The sequence below is a fragment of the Zophobas morio genome, unplaced genomic scaffold (assembly GCF_036711695.1).
Source record: "Zophobas morio isolate AGI-343-1 ecotype UQ-CSIRO unplaced genomic scaffold, CSIRO_AGI_Zmor_V1 ptg000215l, whole genome shotgun sequence".
In the NCBI taxonomy this organism is placed as follows: Eukaryota; Metazoa; Arthropoda; class Insecta; order Coleoptera; family Tenebrionidae; genus Zophobas; species Zophobas morio.
Genome location: NW_026972319.1, coordinates 102,590 through 129,198, shown reverse-complemented (window position 1 = coordinate 129,198; position 26,609 = coordinate 102,590). Strand labels below are relative to the sequence as shown.

Here is a 26,609-nt window from a genome sequence, read left to right as displayed (position 1 = left end):
TGTTGGTTTTTATAACGCTTGATAACATGACATCCTCTCTGTCTCTGTGGCTACCCCTATTCGAAAGCGGCTTCATTAATCTATTTATATATCGCCTTAATGTTTAATAATTAAACAGATGTGGTTATAGTGTTTTTTATTTTGGGGTGGGAGGTGGGAAGGCAGCTTAATTTTTTCTTCAACTTTTTTTTCGTTCGCGTTTACTGATGTATAGTTATTTCTTCGTTAGTTGTGGCTATTTATTTATTTTTTGTTTACTTGGAGTTTTTTTTTAAATTAATTTTTTTGATAGAACTTTAAATAAGTATCACTATACAGTGTCTACAGCGTCTTAGCGATATTAGTATCAAAATTTTTGCCTTGCCATAATTTGTTACAACCCTAGGTTTTTAAGGTTTTATAAAGTTAATAAACGCCCCAAAATAAAGGCCTTTATAAAAAGAGATTTAAGAGGACAAAAGATAAGCGAACAATAAAGAGCTCAATACGAAAAGTAAATTAAGTAGCGACCTGGTCAAAACTATGAAGAGGGAATAGGAGTTAGGCTATAAGAGGCTTCAAGTGGAACAAACTTGGAAATTAACAAAAAAAAGCAGAAAAGAAGGTAACAGAACTGTAGGCTGGTTTTTTAGGTAGTAAGGTACTCTACGAATTTTTTGATATTTTTAACCGAAAAAGTGCTGGTAAGGGGTACATAAATTATAGCGGATGATATGTATAACTGCCGAGTTAACTAAATGCTGCAGTCTGTGACTCTGTGATTAAAAATTTACTATTAATGCACATAGAAAAGTTATAGTATCACTCTACGTTAGGGGCCACCCTGTCGGTACTGCTACCAGGGGCTTTTCTTTTTAGTTTGCACACTCAAACTGAGAGCTACTACTACCAGCCAACCACGTTTCAGTTAACACCACGAAGTCGAGAAAACTCCTTAGCAAAAAATTGTTCGAAGCCCGCTTGGTAACAGTTTAGGATGTCTTTAGAGAAGGATGGTAGTTTACCATCTACTCTTGACATATTGAAGATTTCCTCGTCAAAAGCTTTAAGCGGAGGTATTCCAGGGGCTCTTGCTATGGTAACTTTTTTTCACAATCCATATGTAATAGTACTAATACAAAAAAAAGTTGCTTTTAAATAGCCATTAAATCCTATACATGAAATTTTTTTTTCTTTTTACTAAAAACTTCGTTTAAGGTTAACGACAAAGAATTAATAGTTTTTATTTTTTTTTGTATATCATATATATAAGCTACAGGTTATTTTAAATAAACAAACTTTTATTAAAGATGTGTTATACATAAGAGAAAATTTTTATTTATTTTTCTCGAGTTATACTTTTTGAATTAATACCTTTTATACGACTTATTTACAATTTTCAATTTATACATGATTGCACAACCTCTCATATTTTAGTTTGTGTATAACTTTAATGTTATTACTTATAAAGTATAAGTTTTTACAGTAACATCTATGCGTTATATATATATATATGTAAAGCTCTTAATCGATTTTGAAAGCTATGTGGCTACGTCTTGTTTTACCTTCATTAATCTTTTAGGTGATACAAGTGTGCACATTAATGCCTCTTCGAACGACCTTTAATTATCAGTACCGTCATGGCGGTTCATCTACTGTAACAACGTTCCGTGTTCTTTATAATGAAGGGGGGCTTCGGCGCTTTTACAGGGGAGTAGCTCCAGCCTTATTGATGGGCCCTCTCTGCCGCTTCGGAGATACCGCGGCGAATGTGGGTAAAAGAGAAGAAGTCTTGCACCTCTCCTTCATTCCTCTTATTATGCCGGCAGGTGTTCTTTCTCTTCTCGACTCTTTTAAAAGTACTGAGGGGTTTCCTATCGCTCTGAAGACGATGGCTGCCTCTACAACGGCTGCACTGTGGAGAATAAACCTAACCCCTATAGATACTTTAAAGACTACTCTGCAAGTACAGGGCCCTAAAGGGCTCTCGCTGCTGGGTATAATACTCACAGCACCAGTGCTTACTTATAAAGGTATTTTTAACGTGCAAACAGGTGAGAAAATCAAAATGCGAGGACCTTCCATTCTTTATCACGGCGCTCTTGCGTCTGCTTCAGCTACGTTTGTTGGCCACTTTCCTTGGTTCTTTACTCATAACCAGTTAAGCTCGCTAATTTCTAAACCCGCCGACGATCGTTTCTTTTTGAAACTATCAAGAAATGCACTAATTGGGTTTATCTCCTCGATGGTTTCGGACACGTGCTCAAATTCCATCCGGGTGGTGAAGACTACTAAACAGACACACGAACAACCCATAACGTATCCTCAGGCCGTTAGCATGGTGATTTGTAAGGATGGCGTTACAGGTCTACTTTTTAGGGGTCTTCGAACCAAAATTCTTGCTAATGGCGTTCAAGTTTCTTGTTATCAATATATATCCTCACACTATATCTAATTTTTACTATTTAAAAGGAATGTTATTTTCGGTTTTGTGGAAATTTTTTGAAGAAAAGTTTGCTTTTGACAAGTAGCATTGCTTGTATGCTTTGCATCGACCGTAGACCTGTTTGTTACCTTTGTCATTTGAGTTGCCCTTTTACATTTGCTTGTTAACTCTTATTATTTAGTAAAATAAACGCTTACATTACAAAAATTAAAGGACTGTATGTCTGTTAAAAGGTACTTGGATTTAGTAGGGGGTTTTTTTACCATTCGGTCCTCTTTGCAGAGGGGTTGTACTGGGGTTCCACATGGCAGCTTTACTATAAGGAGTCGATTTTATTGGTTTGGTTTAATTGGGCTACTGTTTTATAGTAAAAACTTTCTGGTTTAGTTACTTTGTTTTAAAGCGTCTATAAAATATGCTATGAAGAAAGTATTTAAATTATAATATTTAAAGAAACACAAAAAACCTTAGGGAGGCCATCCGAACTAAAATCCTTTAAATTAAAAAAAATATTTATTAAGTCAATTTTTCATTGAAGGAGCTTGACTTAAGTTAGTATATAATATATTTCCCTTTTTGGCTACATTATTCTAGTTTTCATCTCCTAGGGTTTGTTGGTAGTTAAGTGTAAAAGTTATCAGTGTTCTAGTTAAAACACTTTCAATAAGCGTAACGACTTTGTATTCTTATATTTTTGAAACAGTGTATTTTTTTTTATTAACTTTTCTTAAAATAATGAATGTATTAAATAATAATAATCAGTACCAATTTATGCATGCAAAGTGAAGACTTCCACCGTAAACGCTAGTAAACCACTTGTAAATGCGAGATTTAGCACATATATTGGTTGGTTGGGGTGTAGGGGGGGGGGGGGGGTTATATTGAAAATTTAAATATAGTAGAGCTTGGTAGTTAAGAGACGACTATGAACTTCATACAAAATTTCTATGGTTCTTTTCTAAAATTCACCTTAAGTTTGTTTATATGGTGTGCTCAACCTATAAATTAAGATCTTTATGATATTGGAGCTAACCTAAAGTTTTAAAAATTCGAAGAGATGTTTTCGACGTTTTACAATTTTACACTGTCTTAGTCAATATATCTGTTCATAAGTAAACTATGATACTTAAGATTGTCTATTTTACTATCAAAGCGAGATATAGGGGAATTTATAAACATAAAAATCCATATTAATTTTTTTTTATCTTTGTAGGCTTAAAGGAATTCTAGTAGAAAAGTCAGGCTTAAGGTTAAGGCAGGGTTAGGCTAGGGTAACTTACAAGGTGTAAGTATTTTCAAATATAATACGATTTGCACGAAGTAGTGCGCTATCCCATTATTCGCCCTACATTTATAGCTGTTAAAATAACCACCAACCATAGCGTCTCGTTGAACTCAGTTTAATGAAACCACATGTAGTACTGCTTTAATAAATTACGAGAATACGAGGTCCAAAGGCCTCAAATATAGAAACTGGATTGTTTAACTTAGTGGTTTTACAGGATGATAGTAATTATAAAAATCCACTCAATTTTAATACGTATATATATGGTGTAAAGTCCTTATAATAAAGGCGACGTTTTCGGGATTGTACTCTGTGGCTTAGTAGCTTACTTTGATTGTTTTATTTTATTTTAAACGGTAATTAGAACATAACGATCCCCGAACAGACAAGCTGTTAAACTATTAATTTATAGGCATAAATAGCTCATTCCTAAATTTGACAGTTTCTTCTATAAGAATGAATTGTTTATATCGAGTGGCGAAGTAGAAAGCGAACTTACCTTAGTTAAAGTTTTATGAAAACCTTGGGAGGTGGTGCTTTCTCTTGGTGTTGCAATCTAGCCTTAGTTTTACACTCTTTATAATATAAGAAGTTTTGGTTTTAATATGAAGGTTACATATAACAAGTTAATCGATAATGTACAAGAACCAACTAATTTTCGAACGGTTTGGAAGGCGAAACAAAAAAGTAAAATAAAAAAGTACGTGGCCCTCTAGGCTTTTCGAAATATATGTCTTTTTGTGTAATAATTACATAATGCTCTATAACTTTATACAATCGCGAAAATTAGAAAGCTTCAATTTATTTCTTCAGTTAAAACTTGATTTATTACAACCCTCTCTTTATTTTCCAAAAAAAATTGAAATTTATTGTAAACTCAGTACAATAGTTTTTGTTATTCACATTTTATTTCCTTATTTTTTTTGTATTGATGCCTTTAAAAGTTGTTATACTTTTATTAAGCCATATCTATCTAGTCACTTTTTTTTGGGGTTTTAGTAGACCATTTGAAGCTATAAGAAAGACAAAATTAGAACGTGTAAGGTATTAGTGTCTCTGTATAAGAATTTCTGCCTACTTTAGATAGGCGTCCACTTTTTGGCATAGTGGAAATCTAACAAAACGTAATAGAAATTTAGTGTGCGTTTAAGTACAGGTTTTAAGCTTTTAATTTTGGAAAGCGCCCACATACCCAGGCCATATTCTTAAGTGGTGGTGTAGAGCTTTAAAAAAATTGTTTTTCCTTCAGCCTACTTCTCACGTTTTGTTTTGAGTCTAAGAGCTAACCTTTTAACTTCGCGCAGCTAATATTAAAATAAACCAAGCAAAAAATAAATGTTTAAAGGTTATAAGTTGTATTTGTGTTTATTTATCATCCAGTTACTATTAGTATTACTAGTAGGAAATTTATAAGAGCGAAGATGATAATTATTGTTAGTGGCATCGGGTAGTCAAATCAAATTTTAGTTGTTCGAACATAGTAGTATGCCAAATTCGCGGTTTAAAGTATCCACTTAGTGTAGAATAGAGGACGTCCTAAGGATTGCTAGTTCCCTATTTCGGATAGTTTTTAATTTTTTGTATACCGATATTTAAAATAAATTTAAGGCGAAGTAATGAAGCATAGGAAATAATAGGTGTTTATACCAGCAAAAAACTTTTTTTTTAAATTAAAATTGTTTTATTTTAATAGTTATAGGGCGAAAAATAAAGGTTTAAAATTTCTTGATTGCATGATAACATGAGCTATCCAGTTGAGTTTAGTATCGAGTATAATTTTTCTTGCTTACTTTAAGCGGTTTTTCTATGAACACCATTCTTTAATTTGTTAATTTTTCAATTACCATAAAAGTATTTGACAAAATAAAAAATAACTCATCATAAAAACGAACCAAAAGCACAAATCACAAATGAGAAATTGCTAAATATAGATAAGTAACTGCTAGAGAAATCATTGGTCAAGAACTTATAAATATTACTTACTAAGTCGAAAGCAAAAAATAACTACGAAATCTCATTGGACAAGATCTGAAAATTAACTAATTAGATCCGAAGGTATAGTACAAATAAATTAACCTCCCTGTTAATAAAAATAACATTTAAATAAGCAGAATTTGCCTTATTCCGTTTTATCCGTATTTCTGTGAAAAATCGGTACGAAAGTGTCCTGTAAAAAATAAGCCTAGGGCAGTAAGACTGATTTTTAAAAACTAATATTTTTTGTTTTCATTATAAAAAATTTCCATCTATCTTAATATTTCACAACTACCATTCAATTGTTTTATCCAAGAATAAATCTTTCAAAACTTTGCAATTGCTTATCTACAGTGGACCCATTTCCTTCTCATCCGAAAATCTTCTACCACGTAAAGCCTTTTATAGAGCTTTAAACAAGTTAAAATAGCTGAGAGCCAGATCTGAATTATTTAAGTGGATGAGTATTTCTCTGAAGTTTACATCTCGTTCGTATAGCAACGCTTTGCAACTTAAGCTGTCTGAAACGGCTCGTGGTCTTGTAACAGGAGAAATCCATGGATGATTAACTCAGCAGAATATTGTCCGTTCGTCGCTCTTCCTTTAGGGAGGTAATCCACCTTAAATGTATCCTTGCGCTATTACGGAATAACGTTCCATAAGTTCGGTAGCTATTCTTTCTACTCTGGACTTGAGCGGGTGCTTCTTCCCCTTTTTATCCATTGAATGAACTCTTGTATGGACCTATAACGTACTGATAAATCCGTCATCCTCACATAACGAAGAAAATCACGCCAACTTTCCACTCTTTGTTCCCGATTTAGCGGAGAACACCTTGGGTAGCCAACGCTCGCTCACCAGGCTCATTAGTAAATGACTATGCAGGATTTGTCCAAACACCATCTTGCTAATCTTTAGTCCCTCTACTACCCTGATGAATCCCGAATTCGACGATCTACTAAAACCTTTTCCACTTCTAAAAAATTTTCTTCCGTTACGACCGTGCAAGATGGTCATAGACGCTTATTGTCTTTTGTTGACTCACTCCCTTGTTTAGACAGCCAAGTACACCTCTTGACCGTTGCATATGAGGAGCATATTGCGGATAAGTGGCCAATAATTATGCGTTGGTTTTCTGGGTACATTTACCATTTTTTACAAGGTACACTTCGTCACTGCACGATATTTAAAGTTCTGAAAACAAGGTTCCGCTAGACATCTTATTTGTTTTAACTTTACTCAATAATTGTTAAATTAATTATTTGACACGTCAACTTTTAAATTTTATGGGTACATACACAATCCAAGACTTCTACTTAACAGAATGGAGCGAAGAAAATCTAAAAGTAGGGGTTAACTTTAACTTTATTTCACATTTCTGTTGCATTTATACATAAAATTTTTTAAATTTTTCGGGAAATTAATGTTCGGGAGTATTCCTAATTGCGCATTTTTAATTAGTTTGGTAGTTTTTAGTCTATTACTGTTAAACAACATCCCTTCAAATGAGACTCACTTTCAACCGGAACCGTTAGAATGGAGTACTTATGGTTCTTATTTTAATGTTAAACATTGTATATAAGTGATTTATATAAGTATAATAAGCATTATTTAGCACTAAAAAATTATATAAATTATTTATTAAACCGTCTCGTATATTACAATACACAAGTTAGACCCAGCCCGCACAGCGGTAAACTAAAACAAGTAGAGAAAAAAAAAGAGAAAGCAAAAAGAAAATTAACTGCCTGTGGACTATTATATATTTACTTTCTCCCTTAACCTTCACTTCCTGTAGTTACAAATGATAGATTATTCTTCAACAATTTTAGTTTTTTTAAAAAGACTGTAATAAAGTCACAACAACACCACAAACAAACACATTACACCAATGCAGAAATCTTTTCAACTTAGAAAATTTATCACGGATAAACATAATTATTTAATTTAATTAATTGATGGTATTGGGGAGGTTAGCATATATGTGAAGGAGCAGCCTACCATGACAAAAGCCAAGATGACATTTATGTATATTTGTAAATAACATAAACAAAGTTATCGTCGCTTCTTAATTACTTCCTGTGGGGGTTTTAAATTTTTGGCCTGTGAAACAAAACTTTATATTGCCTTTACCTTTTTTGTCCTTTAGACTCGAATAAGTGCAAATCCATGCTTCGTCTCAATTGAATGTTCTGTGCTAAAGCGTTTATAAAAATTTTTACTGTAATATTTCTCATTATTCTTTCTACTGGCTCATGACAGAAATTAGAATAATAATTTTACTAAGTTTTTGGTTTGCTTCATTAAAATTTTGCTGACCTTTTACCTAATACTACGGCAAATAGTCATGTAGACCCTATAGAGAATTATCGATTTTCCAGATGTCTTCCATGGCCCACTAATTTCTCGAGGGCAATACTGAAAGCAGTTTGCAATGGCGAAGCTTTGTTTTCAATGTAGTTCAATCAAATTATTTTATAATTTTTTTTTTCTTTTAACTACAATTAGCTACAAACTTTTGAGTCCATAAAAAAAAACAAAACTCTCCTTATTAATTTTCATTCTTTTAGTTTTCTAATCTTTTAATAATATGGATTTCAGTTTTGGAAAATCTGGTTATAAACGACGAATTTGTTATTTTTATGATGGTAAGGACTAACCATTGCAACTCTGTGATTACTAATAAACTATTTAGTTGACACTGGGAATTATTATTATGGCCAAGGCCACCCTATGAAACCTCACCGGATAAGGATGACTCATAATCTGTTACTAAACTATGGATTATATAAAAAAATGGAAATTTTTGTAAGTAAGCGTTCTTAAATTTGCGCTATATATGTTAAAGTATATGTAATTTTTGGGGTTAAATAAAGCGCTCTCCACGAGCTCAATTTGAAGACCTGACGAGATTTCACATTGACGATTACATTAACTTTTTAAGGACTATCACCCCTGACAACGTTCAAGAGTATTCAAAAGCAATGGCTCGCTGTATCTTTATTATAATCATACTATTAAATAAAAAATAATTTATAAAGCTACAGCGCTGTTTTAGTCCCTTTATCTGAGTTATATAATATTTTTTAAAAAGTTAATGTGGGTGATGACTGTCCCGTATTTTATGGACTTTATGAATTCTGCCAAATCTCAGCTGGAGGCTCAATCGGTATTTTATTGCCTGTTATTACTGTTTCTTGTAATAAAGGTTTTTGCAGCCGCCGCTGTCAAGTTAAACAACAGAGAAGCGGATATAGCTATAAACTGGGCGGGCGGCTTGCACCACGCAAAAAAGACAGAAGCATCTGGATTTTGTTACGTCAACGACATTGTCCTCGCAATTCTGGAGCTTCTGAAGTTGGCACGAATAATAAAATACACATTACCAAAGCTTTAGCTTTTTAATTATGTAGAGTTCACCCGCGTGTTTTGTACGTGGATATCGATGTGCATCACGGCGACGGTGTGGAAGAGGCTTTTTACACGACCGATCGTGTCATGACACTCTCCTTTCACAAGTTTGGAGAATACTTTCCAGGGACAGGAGATATAAGGGTTGCTACTCGGCGGTGCAGGCGCCTTTGCTACTTGAGCCCTCACATTCTCGTAGGACATCGGGGCGGGCGCAGGAAAGTACTATGCTCTTAATTTTCCTTTACGAGACGGACTGGACGACGACTCTTTCCTTGCCATCTTTAAGCAGGTCTGCAAAACCACTACTCGCGTCCCCGCTCGCGTGTACAAAGAATTTTCGTAGGTTCTATCGAACGTGATGGCATTTTACCGCCCGACCGCTATTGTTCTTCAGTGCGGGGCAGATTCTCTTGCGGGCGACAGACTCGGTTGCTTTAACCTGTCTTTGCGCGGTTTATTTAGTAAAGAATTTATCAGTCAATAAAGATTTATCTTCATCGCGCAGGGCACTCGGGATGCGTGGATTACGTTAAGTCTTTTAATGTCCCTCTGCTTATGCTTGGAGGTGGCGGGTACACCATCCGCAACGTGGCTCGCTGCTGGACCTATGAGACGGCCGTTGCGCTGGAGACAGAGATCAGCAAAGGTGGCGGTACAGGTGAAAAGGCCATACCGAATATACTATTTGTGTATCTATAGATTTACCCTACAACGAATACTTCGAGTACTTTGGTCCTGACTATACGCTAGAAGTGCAGCCCTGCAACATGGAGAATAAAAACACGCCCGAGTATCTCCAGAAAACTACTTGTGTACTACTAGAGAATTTGCGAAATATAGCTGGAGGAGCAGCTCCCAGCGTGGCCATGACGCACTGTACACCTTATAAAGCTGAGACACCAACTTTGTTATATATACCGGAAAAAGCAGGCAATATGCCAGTAGTGTCCAGCAAGGAGGAAATGGAGCCCGAAGACGCCGACAAAAGAACTTCCCCTACTTTCAACGGTTGTATGGGCCAAACGCCTTTAACATCTTTTGTGACGTCGCTGTTTCATAGACCGGAGAATCATTTGCGACGAAGAAATGTCCGACTCTGACGATGACGGTTTCTGCCAGAAGCACTACAATATTCTTCTTTAAATATTATTATAATTTACTAAAAGACAACAGAAGAGATGAACAGAACTATGGCGAGGTTCCGGAAAGCGTCAATCAAAATAAAAGAGATTATAATGGGGCAGAAGTGATTGGTAGAGAGGAGGGTGTGCCAGGTATGAAAAATTACCCTTCTTTTATTCATAATTTGAAACTAAAATGCCTTAGAGAGCGCTCCGGAGCGCTGACTCGTGCGCAAAATCGCATTGTTTCCGTTGTAATAATAAATAAGTTCTTTACATTTTAAATTGAGAGGACTCCGCTGGCTTATAAATGGCTCACATTTTTCTAAGCGGCAGGCTTTTGGTAGCTGTGTTGCTGCCTTTGCTTAAATAAACGACTTTTCCTTGAGCATTTTCTCAGCTGATTTCTTTGAAGTGAGAGCATTCATCTGCTCTTCACTCATCTCGGATTTTATTCCTGTGGATGATCAATAGGCTTTCATTAAAAAATAATTAAAAATTCACCATTCTTCATAGTTTCATCGAATTTTCCTATTATTTTCCGTATAATTCTATTAAAAAGAGCAAGAATCTGAGCAACAGGCAAGTTGAGATCTTCCTATTGAAAAAATTCAACTTAAGTGAGCTAAAAAGTAATATGAAAACAAACTTTTGTCTCTTCCACAGTTTTTCTCTGAAGACCTATGGCAATAAGGATGGCAGATTGCACGGCGGAGAGGCGCACGGGAAGCCGATCCGTGAAGTACAAGGATGCAAGTAGAGGCACCAAGTCCAGGATAACATGATAGTCAATTATCCCTGCCAGCCAAAAAGAAAAAATAGGCAAGTAAAAGGTGTACGGGAAACCTTCTCTACCTCTGGCGTAGGAGTCGAATCTCTTCAAGTCAAAAGGGCTAAAGCACGCCTCAATGGCTTCAGGAGTATCCACTGAGAAAAAAAAAAAACCTCAAAGTACGCTCCCCACCAAGCCATGCCCTAGTACATACGCTTATCTTTCAACGAGGCAGACGACTCGGGGACGAGCGATTTACTATCCAAAACGGATAAGGCCAGAGAAGGCGAGAACCGCCTGAACTGATAACTTAGAAGTGAAGTGAATCTTTTTTGAAAGTCGCTCAAGTAATTCTGCAGCCATCCTGAGCAGCGCCACGCGTTAATAGGTTAAAAAAAATCAGTACGAAGTCAAACCCTTCGCGGCAGACACGGCGAGGTCAGAGTCACTGGGAGTCTCAGAGGAGATTTCCAAGGGACAGAGCATTATGCAAGTGTGCTCGCCAGTTATAACATTCGGAGTTAAGCGGATGTAAACCGGAAAGAAGTCTGATAGAGTCAAAGGCAGGGAAACAAAACGCACAAAGCAAGCACGCCACTATTTACTGCTTCTCTTCCAAAACTTGTAGAGACGCTCGGTTAGACCAAAAGACACGCCAAGGTAGTGCAGGGTTTCCGCTTTTCTTTCTGTGAGCTTTGAAAGCAGCGGCGGTAAGTTCTTACGAGCTACTATTTTCTCCTTGACAAGGGGAACGTCAAAAGTCACTTCCTCTTCGCAAAGTAGTATCAATAGTCACAAGAGAAAAAACAAATAGTAAATACGTGGAGTGTGACTGTCTACAACGGTCTCCTCAGAACAAATGATGTCTCCGCGATAATAAGCTTTCAGCAACTCTATAGCACGAGTCCCGTAGCCCATATCCTGATAGGCAGGGTGCGTGGCAATCCGCACGATCCGAGCGCCTGATTGGAAGGTTATAGGGGTGGAAAGGTCTACCACCGAGCAAGAGAGACCTGACAGGGAAGGGAAGTCGGCGTCCTGGAATTGCTGTGACAAAGTCCACGGAATCATATCGCCGGCTGCGTTATGTCCCCGCGATAGTGATTCAAGAACAGTCGTCTTTGAAAGCTGGCCCTCAAGGCAGATTTGAAGGACACACAAAAGCTCGGGAAGAGAATTCAAGGCGGGATCCACGGGTCCAAGGAGGCAGAAAAGATGATGGGCGGGCGCATCCGATAGGAGCTGCAAGTCATTGGGCGAATTTTTATAGTGGGAGGAGACATAGCTAGGAAGGACGGCACAGTCATAAAAAAAAAGGCCGACTATATCAAGCAAGACGGGGCTTACAGTCCCATCATTCTTTGCAGGAAAGCTTCGCTGGCGTTGTGATACGACATGAGAGTATCCCTACCATAATAAAAAGTTGTAAAAGCTCCTCTTTAAAAAAAATTGGTGCGTGAGCTCACCGGTTTATATAGTAAAGATCACATTTTGAGGGATGCGGGCATCCGCCCGAAGGCGTCAGAGAGACTTGTGCATCCAAACAAAGTAGCTTATTTAGCCAGTTCTCGACCTTCAATGCTCAGTTAGAAAAATCATCAGAGCTGCTATTCCACAAGGAGAAAAAGGGACCTGATCGTCTTCGCCGTATCGAATGGGTTCCTTTAAAACAATCTCCCTGAAAATCCGCCCGCCACCAGCAGAAATCTGCCTTATCTCATTCGCTAGAGAGGTCTATAACTACTAAAACTAACCAAGAAATTCTCGTGCAAACCGTCTGTAGCGCTGAGCATTTGCCCAGCTGAATGCACATGGCACTGTTGCTTTAGCTGTTCGATTAGTTTAAGAGACAGGGCGCGGCCGGTGCCTTCGTAACCATTCACGGTGCTAGCCATAAAGACTAAATAGGGGCCCAAAAGCTCCTGCAGAGAAAAAAAAGTTAAAACAGATGAGGCAACTACCAACATAGAAAGGACCTTCACATAAGGAAGAGGAATAGCGGCAGCTTCATCAATAATAACAAGCTCAGCCTGGCTGAGTATGTAGGAGTCTTTGGGTAAAATATACTGCAAAAACAAAACTATAAGAAGAGAAGCAAAAAGACGAAAGAATTCGTGAAGCACCTGGACCGTCTGGCGGTGCTGCCGGTAAATGTCAACTCTTACAATGGCCTTATGGAAAGCAGGATTGGTGCTTTGAACAATGCCGTAGTCTGAATGCTCTTCATAACGTAGGGAGTCCAAGCCTGGCGGTCAGTGTAATTATATATTAAGTAGCAGAGGAAGAACAGCAAAACCTTTGAAAAGAAACTCGAAGAGAGTACTTAAATTTTCAGGAGTAGGCGAGGTTATAAATATGTTGCTATAGCCATAAACCACAGCCGCAGCGATGGCCAATCCAAGAGTCGCAGACTTCCCACGCCCCCGTGGAGCAGTGAGGGCTACTGTATTGCGTAGGGTCTACCATTATTTGAAATATACTTAGATTGTTGATTTAATGAAAGTATACATGGGATCTATTGCCTTCTCACTTATTGCTTCAATAAAAGTAAGCAAAGCCTTAGCTTGGTCGAGCGTTTTAACGATCTCTACTAAAGCACCTACTGGTTGTGTATCCATAAGCGACTTCTTTATTGCTAGTAGTTCAGCAGTGTTTACAGAATCGACCGACTAGGGAAATTTTTATTGGAATATACTATATAATAGAAATAAAAAATTTACTTTGAGAACGCCGACAGGTTTGATGGAAAGCGCGTGAGTTGAAATAGGAAGAACGTTGAATTCGTCATCCAACACCAAACTTTGCTTACACGAGCTAAGAGACAATAAGAATCTAAGAAAAAAAGTGAGTAAGAAACAACCCCGAAGATATGATATATATATATAATAAATAAAAGCCTTTCGTTGAAACGCGGGACGATGGTCTGGTGGGCTGCAGTTCTATAGCGGGCGTGAATATCCTATTTAAAACAACAATAAAAAAAAGTAAATTATATGTTTTGGGTATAGTACCATCGCCATGGTATAAAGTTTTCTTAGGGAGGTCATAGTTCTTAACAGTATAACTATAATTCCACCTCCTTCGACGGTTTCTATTGTTCTTGCTAAAATATTTGGTGTGATGGCCTCAAAATCCTAAAAAGATAAATTAGCGGTCGGTAAGTAAAGTAAGAAAAAACTAAAAAACTTGCAAGACAAGCATTCCAAAAGTTTTTCCTAAAATTTTATGTGTTTCTTTATAATAACAATATCGAATATTAGTTGAGCTTATAAACAATTCAAAAGGATTTTCTTCGACGAGATCGAGAAGCCCTTTTTCTTTCTTTTTTTTAAATTGACGCAGTCTTTTTTTTCTATGGCTACAATTTTTATGTAATTACCTTGTAATAGTTATATAAAAAAGATATATAACATACCTGCTAAATCCTAGTTCAGACTTATAACACCATAGAACAGAAGGCCGAGCTTTTACTACGGATTTAGAAAGGATGTAATGAAGATTAACAACTTGATGACGCCCTAAAAAGTATTTTAAAATAACTATTAATGAATAAAGAGCGCAAAGGGAAATATAATAATTAGTTAAAGTAAATATATAACCTCGATCCCCCACTAGAATAACAAGGGATCTTTGATTTGTTCTAACGCCATTTTCTATTAACGTTCTACATATGTGCATAAATTATATTATAATAATAGAACATTACACACTAAAACCTTAATCGAGAATCTATTTTTTTGCGTACCATATTGTATAAATGAGGACCAAGCTTACCGCCAACTTTATAAATAAAGGATTTACAATGATTTTTGTAATACACGTGGAGTGTACATTATTACCAATTTGGCGAGCATGAGAAGAAGAGGAATTGCTGCCAAACAATTTGATGCACTAGTTCACTTAAATTTAAATAGTGGATGAAACCGTTCTTTTAAAAATAGCCTTGAAGTTGTAACTTTTGATGAGTTGTCTAATAGTTATGTGTGTTATTACAAAAATATTATTTTAATAGGAAAAAACATCGCGACTAGTAACTTTGGGGTATTTGTCCTTCTTTCTTTATGCTAGTTGTACGTTTAACAAACCTCTTAGGTATTATGTATATCAACTTTTTTTCAACTAACTAATTTAACCCCTTGTACATTTAAGCTTTCCAAGGTCTATTGCTTGTTTACAGTTGCGCATAATACTGACGTATACAGTAGTAGTGACGGCCTCGCAAAAAGTTGAAATCTTTTACGTGGTCAGTTTTTAAAGAAAAGATATTTTTTAGGTTTTGTGGTCGGAACAGTTATTTTTACATTATGAATACACTGGTAAAAAGATATAATGGTTTGGATTGCAGTAACGCGCCATTAAACTACTTTAAAAGCAGTAAAGTTTATAAGTTTATTGTAGCCTAGTATTATATTATGCATGCATACCTTATATAACTGCAGTAAGTTTCCTTACGAGTCAAGCTGAAAGGGATCGTAATTTACTATATTTCCCATTTAAGAATATTGATAATACTATTATAATTTTAAAAGTAAAGGTAAAGAGCTTAACGCAATCTTTCATCTTGACGCTTATTCTTAAAAATCCGTCTATGAAAAACTACAAAACCTTATACTTTTTATAAAACCCTTCTCTACAAGCTAAATAAGAAAGTAATGTATGCATCCATCCTTAAGATAATATTAAGCGGAAATGGCGTTAAAGAAAGGCCAGAGCTTCTGCTGTCTGCTCAATATTTTTAAAGAGATAGGTTACAGGACTCGTTTCTTAGGATAGACCACAATTTAACATTAATATATTCAAAAACTGAATCATACAAACTGTTTATCTACAAATTTTATTTCCATCAGGAAGAATCAAGGTAGCCCTACTATGACAAGTGTGGTTACCTTACAGTATATTACTCAAAAGATTTTTGGCACATGTAACCTTTGATGAAGTAAACGGTATTATCTTAAAGCTAAACTTTAAAATAAATCCAAGTTTTCATGAAATTTCTAACATCAAGTGTCTAGCCAGGTCTGACATAAATTTTAACTAATATAAATCTAGCTCTGTGATTTAGTCTTTCTCGACCGTTGGAACTTGGCTGCGATAAAATTAGTTTTACAGTATCACCACCTTTACGAGTTGTACCCCTATTATTTTGTTTACTTTATTGGAATTTTTTTTTGGAAGCTGTTTTACCATTATACTTGCCACGCTATAAATAGTAAATTCTCCATTCCGGCTTTAAACTGAGGGTTACCTAGTACTCTGCAGGGCGATAATAGGCAATCCACGAGCCAAAAGACCTGATCTTATAACATAAAAAGCCGTTGGTAGCTCGAGTTTTCCGCTGGGTCCTATATTTCCTCCGTTGAGAGATTAGAATTTAGTAAAAATCATTCCATTGCTCCTTCCATATTGTTGAGTATGCAACGAGTGAATTCAAGTACCTTAAAGCTTCAGATCTGATCTTACTGATATTAAAAGGCTTCAAACATGATACCTCGTTTGTTAATTCTAGCTCTCTCTGCGGGTGCTCTCAAAGTTAAACCGTGGCGCCTAAAGCTCTTATGTTATTGAAGAGAGAAAAAACTGGTAAAATTACTCCTCACCAGCATCCCTGAATAGCTTTCGCGAGTGGAGTTATTCGCACACTTATAAACTATTAAAGCGAGCCTCGAAAAGTATAAATAATTTGTGAACTTAATTAAAAAACTAAAGTGTTTTAACCAAATTTAAATAGAATGGAACATCGGTAGTGCAATAACTTTAAATGAGATATGCAGTAAAGCAGCACTTTGTGAATTCGTTTTCTTAAAGTTTAGTTCCAAGTAAATACACTTAATCACTGTATAGGATGACGGCTCTTTAGTATCAAATTCTAGCTGTGAACTTATAATTTGGTCTATTGTTATGTGCAGTTAAGATGACTATAGATCATTTAATTGATAACTATAAGTAAAGGTTGGAATTATGTGCGTGTGGTGCTCTTACTTTTTTAATTTTTGTTTTTTACTGTTTTTTGGGTGGCGGGTGTGGTTCTTGTCAGCCGGCTCAAGAGCTATCAATCAATTCATTACAATGCTTCTAATTATATCACTGTTTATAATAGATTAGTTCATGAATTTTTAAACCTATAGGATCAACCATTTGATAGCTTTTTGAGCCTTCATGAACACACTACCCGTCACCTAACAAACACTAAAAATGTAAAGTAAAAAGAAAAGAGCGCAACGAGCACATCATCTCATTCCTTACCTACAGTTACTCATTAACGTGGTGCCCTCATACAGCTTCACTATCTTATAGAAAAGTTGTCCTTACCTTTCACAGGTGACTTGTGCTCAGGCGCACTACAAAACCTAGTTCTTGGTTCTAGCCTCCATGTCTCTTGACCTGCAAGTTTGACTTTTCACAATGCCCGAACTCTGGTGTTTTTGAAAGTATTATGGGATACTAATATATACAGAACTAAAATTTTATAAATATAGCAACTACACTATTTATAAAGCAAAACAAACTGGGAGGTCGCACGCATATCTACACAGAAAAAGTCGTTTTTGATAAAACTACTATATTAATATTTATAAAGCGTTAACTTGGCCCGACAATAGTGTACTTTTTAACCTCATGGAATTATGGTCACAAAAAAGTTACTTTTAAGACTGCAGATTGAACCAAACTATTTGCTTATTTCTCCATGATTTTGGTTTAGATCAGAGCTACATCGTTATCTGAAGCTCCATAAGTTAAAGAAAAAGAAATACTCTTATTTTTCTAAGGATTTACTGTTTTGAAACACTAGCACTGTTGCATAGATGCAATGAATAATACAAAAGTACTGGTAGTTACGACAAAAGCAGTGCAGCCCCTTAATAAAAGCGACCACAATACGCACTTCTTTTTCTCAATTTATAAAAAAAATACATGGTATATTATGCCTTTAATATCGAGAAATAATTTTAAGGAACACGATTGTTAGCACTATCTTTGCGTATTCAATCAATATAGAAGATAGAATATTAATTAGCAAGATTATGCATGAAACGAGCGCAGTAAAACAATAAAAATACAAATACTTTAAAAATTGATAACATAAACTTTTTAATATGGGAAAGGTTATAATCCGAAAGTTATAAAAATATTAAATAGAGTCGCCAAATTAAATTGAGTGTGTTCAACAGGATTTTTGGCGACAATAAGACATTAAAGAAATTTAAAAAAAATACAGGTTTACACGAAATTTATTATATAAACAACTAGCGTTATGCTATAATTCTTACCTGAGTGTGTGAACTACATTTTTAGAAAAGGTTAAACTTTACAATTAAGATTTTTATATATACTTACTTTTATATAGTTTACGTGATTGGAAATCCTATTGTAAAAGACAAAATTATTTCTATCTTTAAAAATACTCCTATCGAATTTAACTGAACCAATTATACTTAACATGACCTTATCCCTAGAGGCAAGTTTTTTTTGAAGAATTTAAAAAGTTAATCAATTTGGCCCCAAGCCCTGTATTGCCCCAAAATATTAAAATAAAAAGGAATTTTTAATAGACTCTAGCTAACTAAAGAGAAAAAAAAACTATACATTATATATAAACAGTTTCGTCCACCAATAGAAATTTACAAATAAATTATCTTTAGTAATATTAAGAAGTTCTTTGAGGTCTAGGTTATAAAAGAAAGTAAATTAATCAACCAATATTATTATTACTGACCTAAACCAAGACCTAGCTGTTTTTTTAAAAACCTTTAATGAAGATTGTGTTATGACCCATCGTAAGGCCCTTTCCTGAGTTTCACAAAAAGAAAAGTTGCAAATTCTATTTATATTTATAAACTTAACCAAGAGTACTTAGAGCTCCTTGAGATATCAAGCTTGTAAACGGGATTATAATATAATAAAAAAAGCTTTGAGCTATTTTATGCTATGCTTAGATTCACAAGAAAGGTCATTTAAAAACTTTTTTAGGGTTAGTAGCATACTACAATTAGCCCGTACCCTGTAAGAAATTGCAAAATTAACTACACTCAAACTTCGAACGTATAAAATTTTATTAGAGTAGAGTTAAATTATTGTCTTCTAGATATTAAACATCTAAATATTAATAACCCAAAAGAGATTACTCTTTAAAATAATTTATTGAAGTGGGGATCTTAAAAACTTGATAACTTCAAGATCTAGTTTATGATTAGCAAAAGAGAGGTAATATTATATGATATTACAAGAAAATATAACCTAGAGTTAATTACAAATTAAAAAAAGCTATAATAATTTATTTAATTGCTCTCGAGCCGCCTGAGTAACACAACAATAAACCACTCAACAAACCCTTAACACAACAACAAAAAAAATAATTAAGAGCGCGACGCTCACGAAATCCTTTAAATGTTTAATTAGGATTGTGCCCTCAGATGGTCAACCCTCAACTACATATAACAGAAGCTAAAAAAGAACAAGCATTTTTTTAGTTACTGTCGAAATTAAACGCAACTTCAAGAGAGGAGGCCCCAAGTTAGTTGCGGTTAATCCGTTATAAGAGTACACAAGTTAGGTAACTACTAGGAAGCGTTATGAATGCCTTCATTTTTAAAGATAAACTTTACAGTTGCAGGGAATTCCTATGTTAAATTCGGCAGCATCAGCTTTGGCTACTCTGTGTTAGCATACTATGTAAGACTTGAAATTAATCACTTCAATCTCTATACATTGTTTTACAAACGTTATATATATGTTACGTTGCTAATAGGTAAAACTATAATTTTCATCAACGGATTCGTTAATCATGTCCTATGCACTGAGCTAAACCGAACGCTAGGTATTAATAAAGATAATTTCATTAACTTTTTATGTTTAATTTTTTAAAAAATCCATATATCGTCTGCAGAGTCATTAAACAGAGACTATAATTATATATTACACTGCCGGGAACAGTGCTCATCCTGCCAGATACATTGAAAAATCTTATTAGGGGCCTATCCCGCAGGTTATAAATCGCTTTGTAATTACTTAAGGATTTTTATTTTTATAAAAATTTTACAAAAAATTTTTAAGGATACCATTTTAACCATTGAGTATTGTTGTTTTTAATGTAATAGATAACGAGAAAACATCTTTTTAGATAGTCAAAAAAAAAAATTTTTAAACGGGTCTAAAGATATTTTAACCTGTAAATCTCCCTATGATCCTCACGACACCAGCAAAAAGTTTTCTTCAAATTTATTAATTACATATCAAACAAAAATTAGACCTTGTTCCCTATTCTTGTAAAAATTGTTCTACTTTTCAAATTCCGTTGGAGAGTTAGAAGCTGTAGAAAATTTTAACTGATTGTATCTTCTTGCCAACTAAGAAGAGCACCCAACAGAAAGGAAATACCGTATATAGTGCCCTTTGACTATATCGTTAAATTAACATTTTATTTGTTTTCTAAATAATTAATAAACACTAATTATTTGGTAACCTTAATTATAATTATATCAAACAGATAAGTATTTAAGTAAGATTCCTTAGTTGCAATTCATTGGCCTCTGTCAACTTTGTAAAATAAGAAAGAAAATTGTAGACTATATCTTAGTTACGTTTACACGAACTTCTTGATCAACTATTTTATGTCGATACACTACTATGGAACACGAAACCACGTATGGAATACGATTATGTTACAATCAGCAGTCGAAATTTCTACTATTAAAAAATATGATATCCATAAACATACTAATTGGGATTGGCAACCATATTACCTATTACTATTTTCTTGAGAACTAAATTAGGCTACCGGAAAGAAAAAAAATTAACTTACTGTCGTGAGGGGGGGAAGGGTCGCAGCCTATAATATTAAATAATGAAAAAAGTTAAGCAAATTTTAATAATAATTAAACAAAATATTATAAAATAAAGTTTTTAATAAAATAGAGAATTTTATTTATTATATATAATAAAAATTTATTAAAAAGTTAAAGGTAATAAATAATATATTAAATAAACCCTGGTAATTCAAAAATAAACTTTCAACTTTTTATATAAAAATTTAAATATTATTATCAATATTTACAGTGAAAGTATTATTTATAAAAAATGTATAAATTAAATAAACTACTAAAATAACAAAATTTGTTTGGGACGCCCCCATACTAGTAATCACGTAATCAACATTTTTAAGATTTTCCATTCAGCCTAAAAGTGGACACCCACCTCGAGGAGGTTAAAATATGACAGAGAGCCATTTATACAGGGACGCAGCAAAAATGGTTTACCCTTTTCTAAATATACTGGAATTTTTGATATTACTTATATTGAGTTCCTTTAATAAAAAAAAATCCTCACTGTAATCTTAGGGTTACACTAAAAAAATATTGAACAATTCAAGGCTAGGTTAACATCAAGTGGATTTTGCTATTAAAAAAATTAGTATGAAAATATTCTCGAGGGGCCTTTAGGGTAATAAGATAACATGCTTATTGCTTCAACCAAGATCTCTACTGCCTTTTTACACACAAAATCAATATATTCGGCTTTTAAGGGTTATTATCCTTAAAGTTAATGAGACACAGCACACAAAATTTTTTTTTTACTAACTTATAAAATACGAAAGTAAAGAAGGTACATTTTTGAAATAAATGAGGAAATTTTCGGCACGGTACGTTCTTTTTAACGAGTTCTTTTGTAGGCTTATGTAGTATGGCTTAGTTGCCATAGTTGGAAAATTTGTAACTGTCGTATTATTTTTCAATGACTCACAAAAAAATATATTAAGGAAAAACTTCGAGTTGATAAACCCATGAAGTGTTAATATTGATAAAAAGGTCAGCCCAAAAGAAGCCAAAAAAAATTCAAATGCCATACAAGTACGCTATACTTACCTACAAAAATCTCAAGCCCCAGAGAATGAGAATATAGCTAACAGCAAGACTTCTCAAGCCTGACGAAATCATTGCCAAAATGTAAAAGAAAACGTAAGCCCGCTATAGCGAATTCCACTTCACAAATGCAATAAAGATAATCACCTACAAATGGCCTAATGCTTACTTGTTTTTCACAAAACACCCAGACAGCGACCAACTATTATTGTATATAATTGCTTAACGAAGGGGTCATAAACACTCAAGTACGAGTACAAAAGATCAATAGATTAGCATTATTACTTTATAACAACCGATAATATTGGAAGTGTTAGAGAGATGGAAGTAAAATTCAAAATATACTGCGATCGCTCACTATATTACTTCTAAAATAGCGCAAATGAAGAAAAGCAGTTGAAAATTCAAATACAACGTAGATATACGCATATATACTGATAAGGAAGCAGTGTAAGCAAGGCCTAAACAAGGGCCGAAGGTAATGCATGACACATTGACACCTATCATTACAATGCAGGAACTACAAAGAAAAATTAATGACCATATTTATAACAGCACTATCAGCACAAAAAAAATATACTTATTAATGCTAAACCGGGTACTAACCGACTAGCAACATCATCGTATATTTAAAATAATTATAATGTGATTTAATAAAGAAATCTAATTTAAACAGTTAATTACAAAAAGAAACACTTAATTTTAATAAATCTTAGATCAATTATGAAAATAAAATAATTGTAATGCAACTATTTTATGAGCAGAATTTTGGAGGGTTTTCCCTCTAGGTGATACTTGTAGTTGGGAGGCCTGCCTAGCATTCTTGTTGACCAGTCTTTAGGGATCTCCGGGTCTCCTACTTGTGGCCGCTTCTCTCGGTAATGTTATTTAACGGTTTTACCAACGGTCATATGCCAAGAATTTGGTTTTAATTGTTAGTTGTTAGTTTTCAGCCCCTAAAGCGGTTATCTCCATAGTCTATGCGCAAGTGGCATTCGTATCCCGAATTCTCTAGACTACAACTTGAGCGGTTTAAAGCGCTTCTTAGTACTGTCCGTAGTATTCCAGCGTTTATAAAAAGAGAATAAAAACCTATCTATTTTGTGGTTTCTTAATTTTTTATTAATTTTTTTTCACCATTAAATATTATTTGATTGTAATTTAATAACCTGTATTGGTATCACTTTTTTTTTGTAAGCCTGCCACTAGAAATTTTGTTTTTTGTCAAATTAATGATAGCACTATAATATATTAGTGCTATCTTTTTAGCGCAGTCCTCGAGGGGGCATTTTCGCCTATGGGATTGTCTGAGCTTAACATAGAAAATAACATAAAAGACTAAAGAAGCTTTGAGGTATACCAACTGTAGGGTAGTATGACTTGGAGTCTAGGGACGCTATTTTTAACCTAAAGATTTTAATTTTACCAAAAGCTCGATATATCATATAAAATACAAGGGGATACATCACTTATTCGTGCCATTTCGTTGTCAAAGACCATCTCAACAACTAAAAAAAGAATATTATATTTGTAACGTAATGCTCTTTAGTAACAAGCTTTGGATGCTTTAAGCTTGGTTGAGTGGGTGATGGGTCCTTTTTAAAGCCTGTACGTAAGAGATTTTAGACTCCTTCTCTCTAAGTTCTGTAACCTTTAAATATAAGCGCTTGCTGATATTCTTAAATCGAGTAGCCTGAATCCGACAAACATTTAAAAAAAATATTCGTTAATTTAAGAAAAGGTCAAAATAGGACAGACACTGCGACCACACAAGTATAGTAGATGGTTAACACAATAGGTTGTAGATATATCTTACTAAAACGCAGAATACAGGTAGCTAAACCGGGTTTGCCACCAGGGAGATTTAAATATATTGTAAAAAAATCCGAAGTTTGCTACTAAATTTAATTGCAAGCAAAATGGTGCGAGTAAAAAAATAAATAACTTCTACAGCGGATTGATGACTATAGTAGACCATTAATATAAACGAAACGATTAAGTAAATAAACAATTAAGTTAGGCGCAATATAATTTTTTAAAAGTAATTTTAATAGTAAAATTAAAGTTTCTTAACGAAGTCAAACAAGAAGATGCTAATATTAATTAGCGACTTTAGAGATGATGAGGATGGTCATTGGATATTGCAGGTCAAATTGAAGTTTAATGCTTAAAAAAAGTTACTTTGAGTAGATCGGGGATTTGTTGATTTTTAAAAACTGATTTTGGCTTCAAATGTCTTCAGAGCTTACAGAAGAACAAATTGCCGAATTTAAAGAGGCTTTTTCTCTTCTCGACCGTGATCATAACGATACGATTACCACTAAAGAGTTAGGTTGAGTTTGTTGCAAATTTTGTTTTTTAAAAATTTATAGTTAGCTATAAGTAAATAAAAGTAAATTCATAGTTTCATAAACTTTTTAATATTTTAGGTACCGTTATGCGTTCTCTTGGTCAAAATCCTACAGAAGAAGAACTTCAAGAGATAATCCACGAAGTTGATCCCAGCGGTAAAGGAACCATAGACTTCCCTAGATTTTTAATTTCTATGGCAAAAAAGATGAATGAAGGAGATTCCGACCAAGATGTTATTGAAGCTTTTAAAGTTTTTGATAAAAACATGACTGGTTATATTGGTGCTGAAGAACTTCGTCATATATTGATCTCTTTAGGTAAACTATTCACGTTTTAGTTGTTTGCTCTGTTAGTAAAGATAAAACTCTATCTATAACAGGTGAAAAACTTTCTGATGAGGAAGCAGATGCCTTAATAAGAGAAGCTGATACTAAGGGAGATGGCAACATATATTATGTTGACTTTGTCAAGAGAATGAGCGCTAAATAAATCCTTTAACTGCAATAGCACTAATAAAGTATTATAATCCCTAGTATTGCCGAGTGAAACTTTTTTTTTTAAAGGTTTTGTGTTATTTTTTAACTCATTTTAGTTGCCTTACTGCATTAGCTAAATTTATATAAGAACGGTAACATCTTTTTATGTCTAAAAGAATTGAAGGCAATCTATTCTTCAAAAAAGATAATAGTAATGCCCCTTGGGATCCAATGTAACAGTTGTTAGATGGCAAAAGACCGTAGAAGGGACCCTTTTTGCTGTTCACGTCGTTTCTAAACTTTTTATAAGTTCATGAAGTATTAGTGACCGCCCCCTTTTTATATTATTTGATTAAATAAGTTAGAATATAAAATGTTTTAAGGCTTCAACTTTAGTTACCCATACAAATGGTTACTAAATTGCTGTTAATACCAAGAGCACTAGTTGTCTAGGGCGCTTGGCGCAGCTCTCTGCTTCATGTAGTTAAAAATCTTAGCGTGGAGTTGTTATTTTCAATATCCTGCCAAGGGAATTTATTAACGTACCCTCTTACTAGTTTTGTATATTAACTCCTATGGAATTGAGCTTTTGTAATACATTATTAAGTGTTAGATAACATCCACAATAGCTTATTACATACTTTTATGGTCGCCTGATAAGTTTAAGTGAGCAGCAAGGTCCTGCAGAAGGATCACTAAGGTATCGAGTTCTACACACCCCCCTACCTTATTAAGTGACTGCCTTATAACTTTCATTACATTAAAATAATTCTAGTCTGACCACCCCCCAATAAAGGTTAATTTACTATATTTGGGGTAAAGAATAATGAATTATAAATTGAACATTATGTAATGGAAGTTAAAATGAAATCATTCAAAAAGTTAAGGGATGTGTTAGTATTTAAAAACTTAATGAATGATTTCCTGCCCTAAAGAGGAGATGGAAAAAAAGATCTAACAACCCAAAAGTGTGAATTGTCACTGTAGCTCAGTGTTAAAGAAGAATTAATCAATGTCGAGGGTTCTTAGATTTCGTGGCGCTTTAACAAAAACAAACCTAGGAGCTATTAGTAGTTTTAAAGTTGTAGTTGTAAAGATATTATTATAATAGTAGCAAAATATGAACTGGATATAATAAAAAATTTAAGCTTGAAATTGAAGCGATTACCGCATTAAATACTACCTGAATTAAAGTGCCTGGCGTTCGCCTTCAGGCTAACAACTAAACTCTTCTTGTTTGGTAAGCCGTTTTGGTTATAGCATTACGTTGAATGACAGTAGCCAGAGGCACAGGCTGAAGGACTAAAAAAAAGCATTATTCGCACAACCACGAACCTCTTCGTAACGCATAGCGGTTTGTTTGAAGCGAGGACACTATTGCCGACGAGTTCGTAGTTTTGGGCACAGATGCGTGTGTCATGATTGGCCTAATACACTATGCACACAAGCGTCGCTTTGTTGCGCAATAAAAGTTTGCTTTTGGCGCCAATAAAGGGTACTAAGTTTAAGTCGCCACTTAGACCTTTGCCACTAGATACTTTACGTGCGGTCACCATGAGGACTTAATGATAATGATGCCCTCCAAACATTTCCGCCGGGTACACGTAGTAAGTTAGCGAAAGTGGTGACGGATTGAGTTTCGTTTCTTCGTTATAAATAATTCTTCGACAACAACACCTGATGGCGGGCATGACTTAACAGCCCTGCAGATGCTAGCGCAATAAGGCCGGCGACTTTTACGAGGAGTAAATCGCTGTATCACCTGCGTAGAAGATGATCCCTGTGTGAAGGTAAACGAGTTGTGGCACACTGTGCACATGAAATGCAAAGGACAAGAGTAACCGGAGCTTCGTGAAAGCACCACTTTTAATATTTTACAGTGAGTATTATAATTACCAAACACTTTAGTACCAATTTATATAACCTTATACGCA

At 34.5% G+C, this 26,609-nt stretch overlaps 4 protein-coding genes and 2 long non-coding RNA genes across 8 annotated transcripts; 4 read left to right on the top strand and 2 right to left on the bottom strand.

The window, feature by feature from the left end:
• The first annotated feature begins 975 nt into the window (after positions 1-975).
• Positions 976-2,613, top strand: LOC135146208 (uncharacterized). 3 transcript variants are annotated; one of them, XM_064078368.1, is made up of 5 exons: positions 976-1,078; positions 1,562-1,754; positions 1,809-1,976; positions 2,034-2,345; positions 2,452-2,613. In XM_064078368.1, exons 1-5 carry the CDS (start codon positions 977-979, stop codon positions 2,508-2,510), a joined length of 834 nt encoding a protein of 277 aa, XP_063934438.1. In that variant the 5' UTR covers position 976; the 3' UTR covers positions 2,511-2,613. The 3 variants fall into 3 exon arrangements, with proteins under 3 accessions (XP_063934438.1, XP_063934439.1, XP_063934437.1); XM_064078369.1 differs by lacking the exon at positions 2,452-2,613 and having other exon boundaries at positions 2,034-2,139; positions 2,197-2,445; XM_064078367.1 differs by lacking the exon at positions 2,452-2,613 and having other exon boundaries at positions 2,034-2,445.
• A 5,804-nt stretch (positions 2,614-8,417) lies between these two features.
• Positions 8,418-10,496, top strand: LOC135146189 (histone deacetylase 1-like). Its single transcript, XM_064078342.1, has 13 exons — positions 8,418-8,492; positions 8,561-8,678; positions 8,779-8,853; positions 8,903-9,041; positions 9,098-9,239; positions 9,295-9,387; positions 9,442-9,550; positions 9,604-9,744; positions 9,798-9,974; positions 10,029-10,106; positions 10,159-10,206; positions 10,265-10,372; positions 10,425-10,496. The coding sequence occupies exons 1-13, from the start codon at positions 8,418-8,420 to the stop codon at positions 10,442-10,444; spliced, it is 1,323 nt and encodes a 440-aa protein (XP_063934412.1). The 3' UTR covers positions 10,445-10,496.
• Positions 10,497-10,583: 87 nt separating this feature from the next.
• Positions 10,584-13,442, bottom strand: LOC135146188 (RNA cytidine acetyltransferase-like). Its single transcript, XM_064078341.1, has 16 exons — positions 13,288-13,442; positions 13,115-13,236; positions 12,968-13,057; positions 12,766-12,913; positions 12,624-12,715; positions 12,458-12,564; positions 12,339-12,398; positions 12,005-12,276; positions 11,813-11,953; positions 11,597-11,761; positions 11,408-11,539; positions 11,206-11,355; positions 11,075-11,146; positions 10,869-11,017; positions 10,724-10,817; positions 10,584-10,676 (listed from the first exon to the last, which is right to left on the bottom strand). The coding sequence occupies exons 4-16, from the start codon at positions 12,884-12,886 to the stop codon at positions 10,585-10,587; spliced, it is 1,647 nt and encodes a 548-aa protein (XP_063934411.1). The 5' UTR covers positions 12,887-12,913; positions 12,968-13,057; positions 13,115-13,236; positions 13,288-13,442; the 3' UTR covers position 10,584.
• Positions 13,443-14,450: 1,008 nt separating this feature from the next.
• Positions 14,451-14,751, bottom strand: LOC135146191 (uncharacterized). The gene is made up of 3 exons (XR_010283732.1): positions 14,708-14,751; positions 14,591-14,655; positions 14,451-14,509 (listed from the first exon to the last, which is right to left on the bottom strand). It is a non-coding gene; the product is annotated as an uncharacterized LOC135146191 (long non-coding RNA).
• A 4,725-nt stretch (positions 14,752-19,476) lies between these two features.
• Positions 19,477-20,085, top strand: LOC135146187 (uncharacterized). Its single transcript, XR_010283731.1, has 4 exons — positions 19,477-19,542; positions 19,597-19,661; positions 19,738-19,806; positions 19,876-20,085. It is a non-coding gene; the product is annotated as an uncharacterized LOC135146187 (long non-coding RNA).
• A 3,963-nt stretch (positions 20,086-24,048) lies between these two features.
• On the top strand, positions 24,049-24,705 carry LOC135146217 (uncharacterized). The gene is made up of 3 exons (XM_064078384.1): positions 24,049-24,179; positions 24,277-24,516; positions 24,579-24,705. Exons 1-3 carry the CDS (start codon positions 24,080-24,082, stop codon positions 24,686-24,688), a joined length of 450 nt encoding a protein of 149 aa, XP_063934454.1. The 5' UTR covers positions 24,049-24,079; the 3' UTR covers positions 24,689-24,705.
• The last annotated feature ends 1,904 nt before the right edge of the window (positions 24,706-26,609 follow it).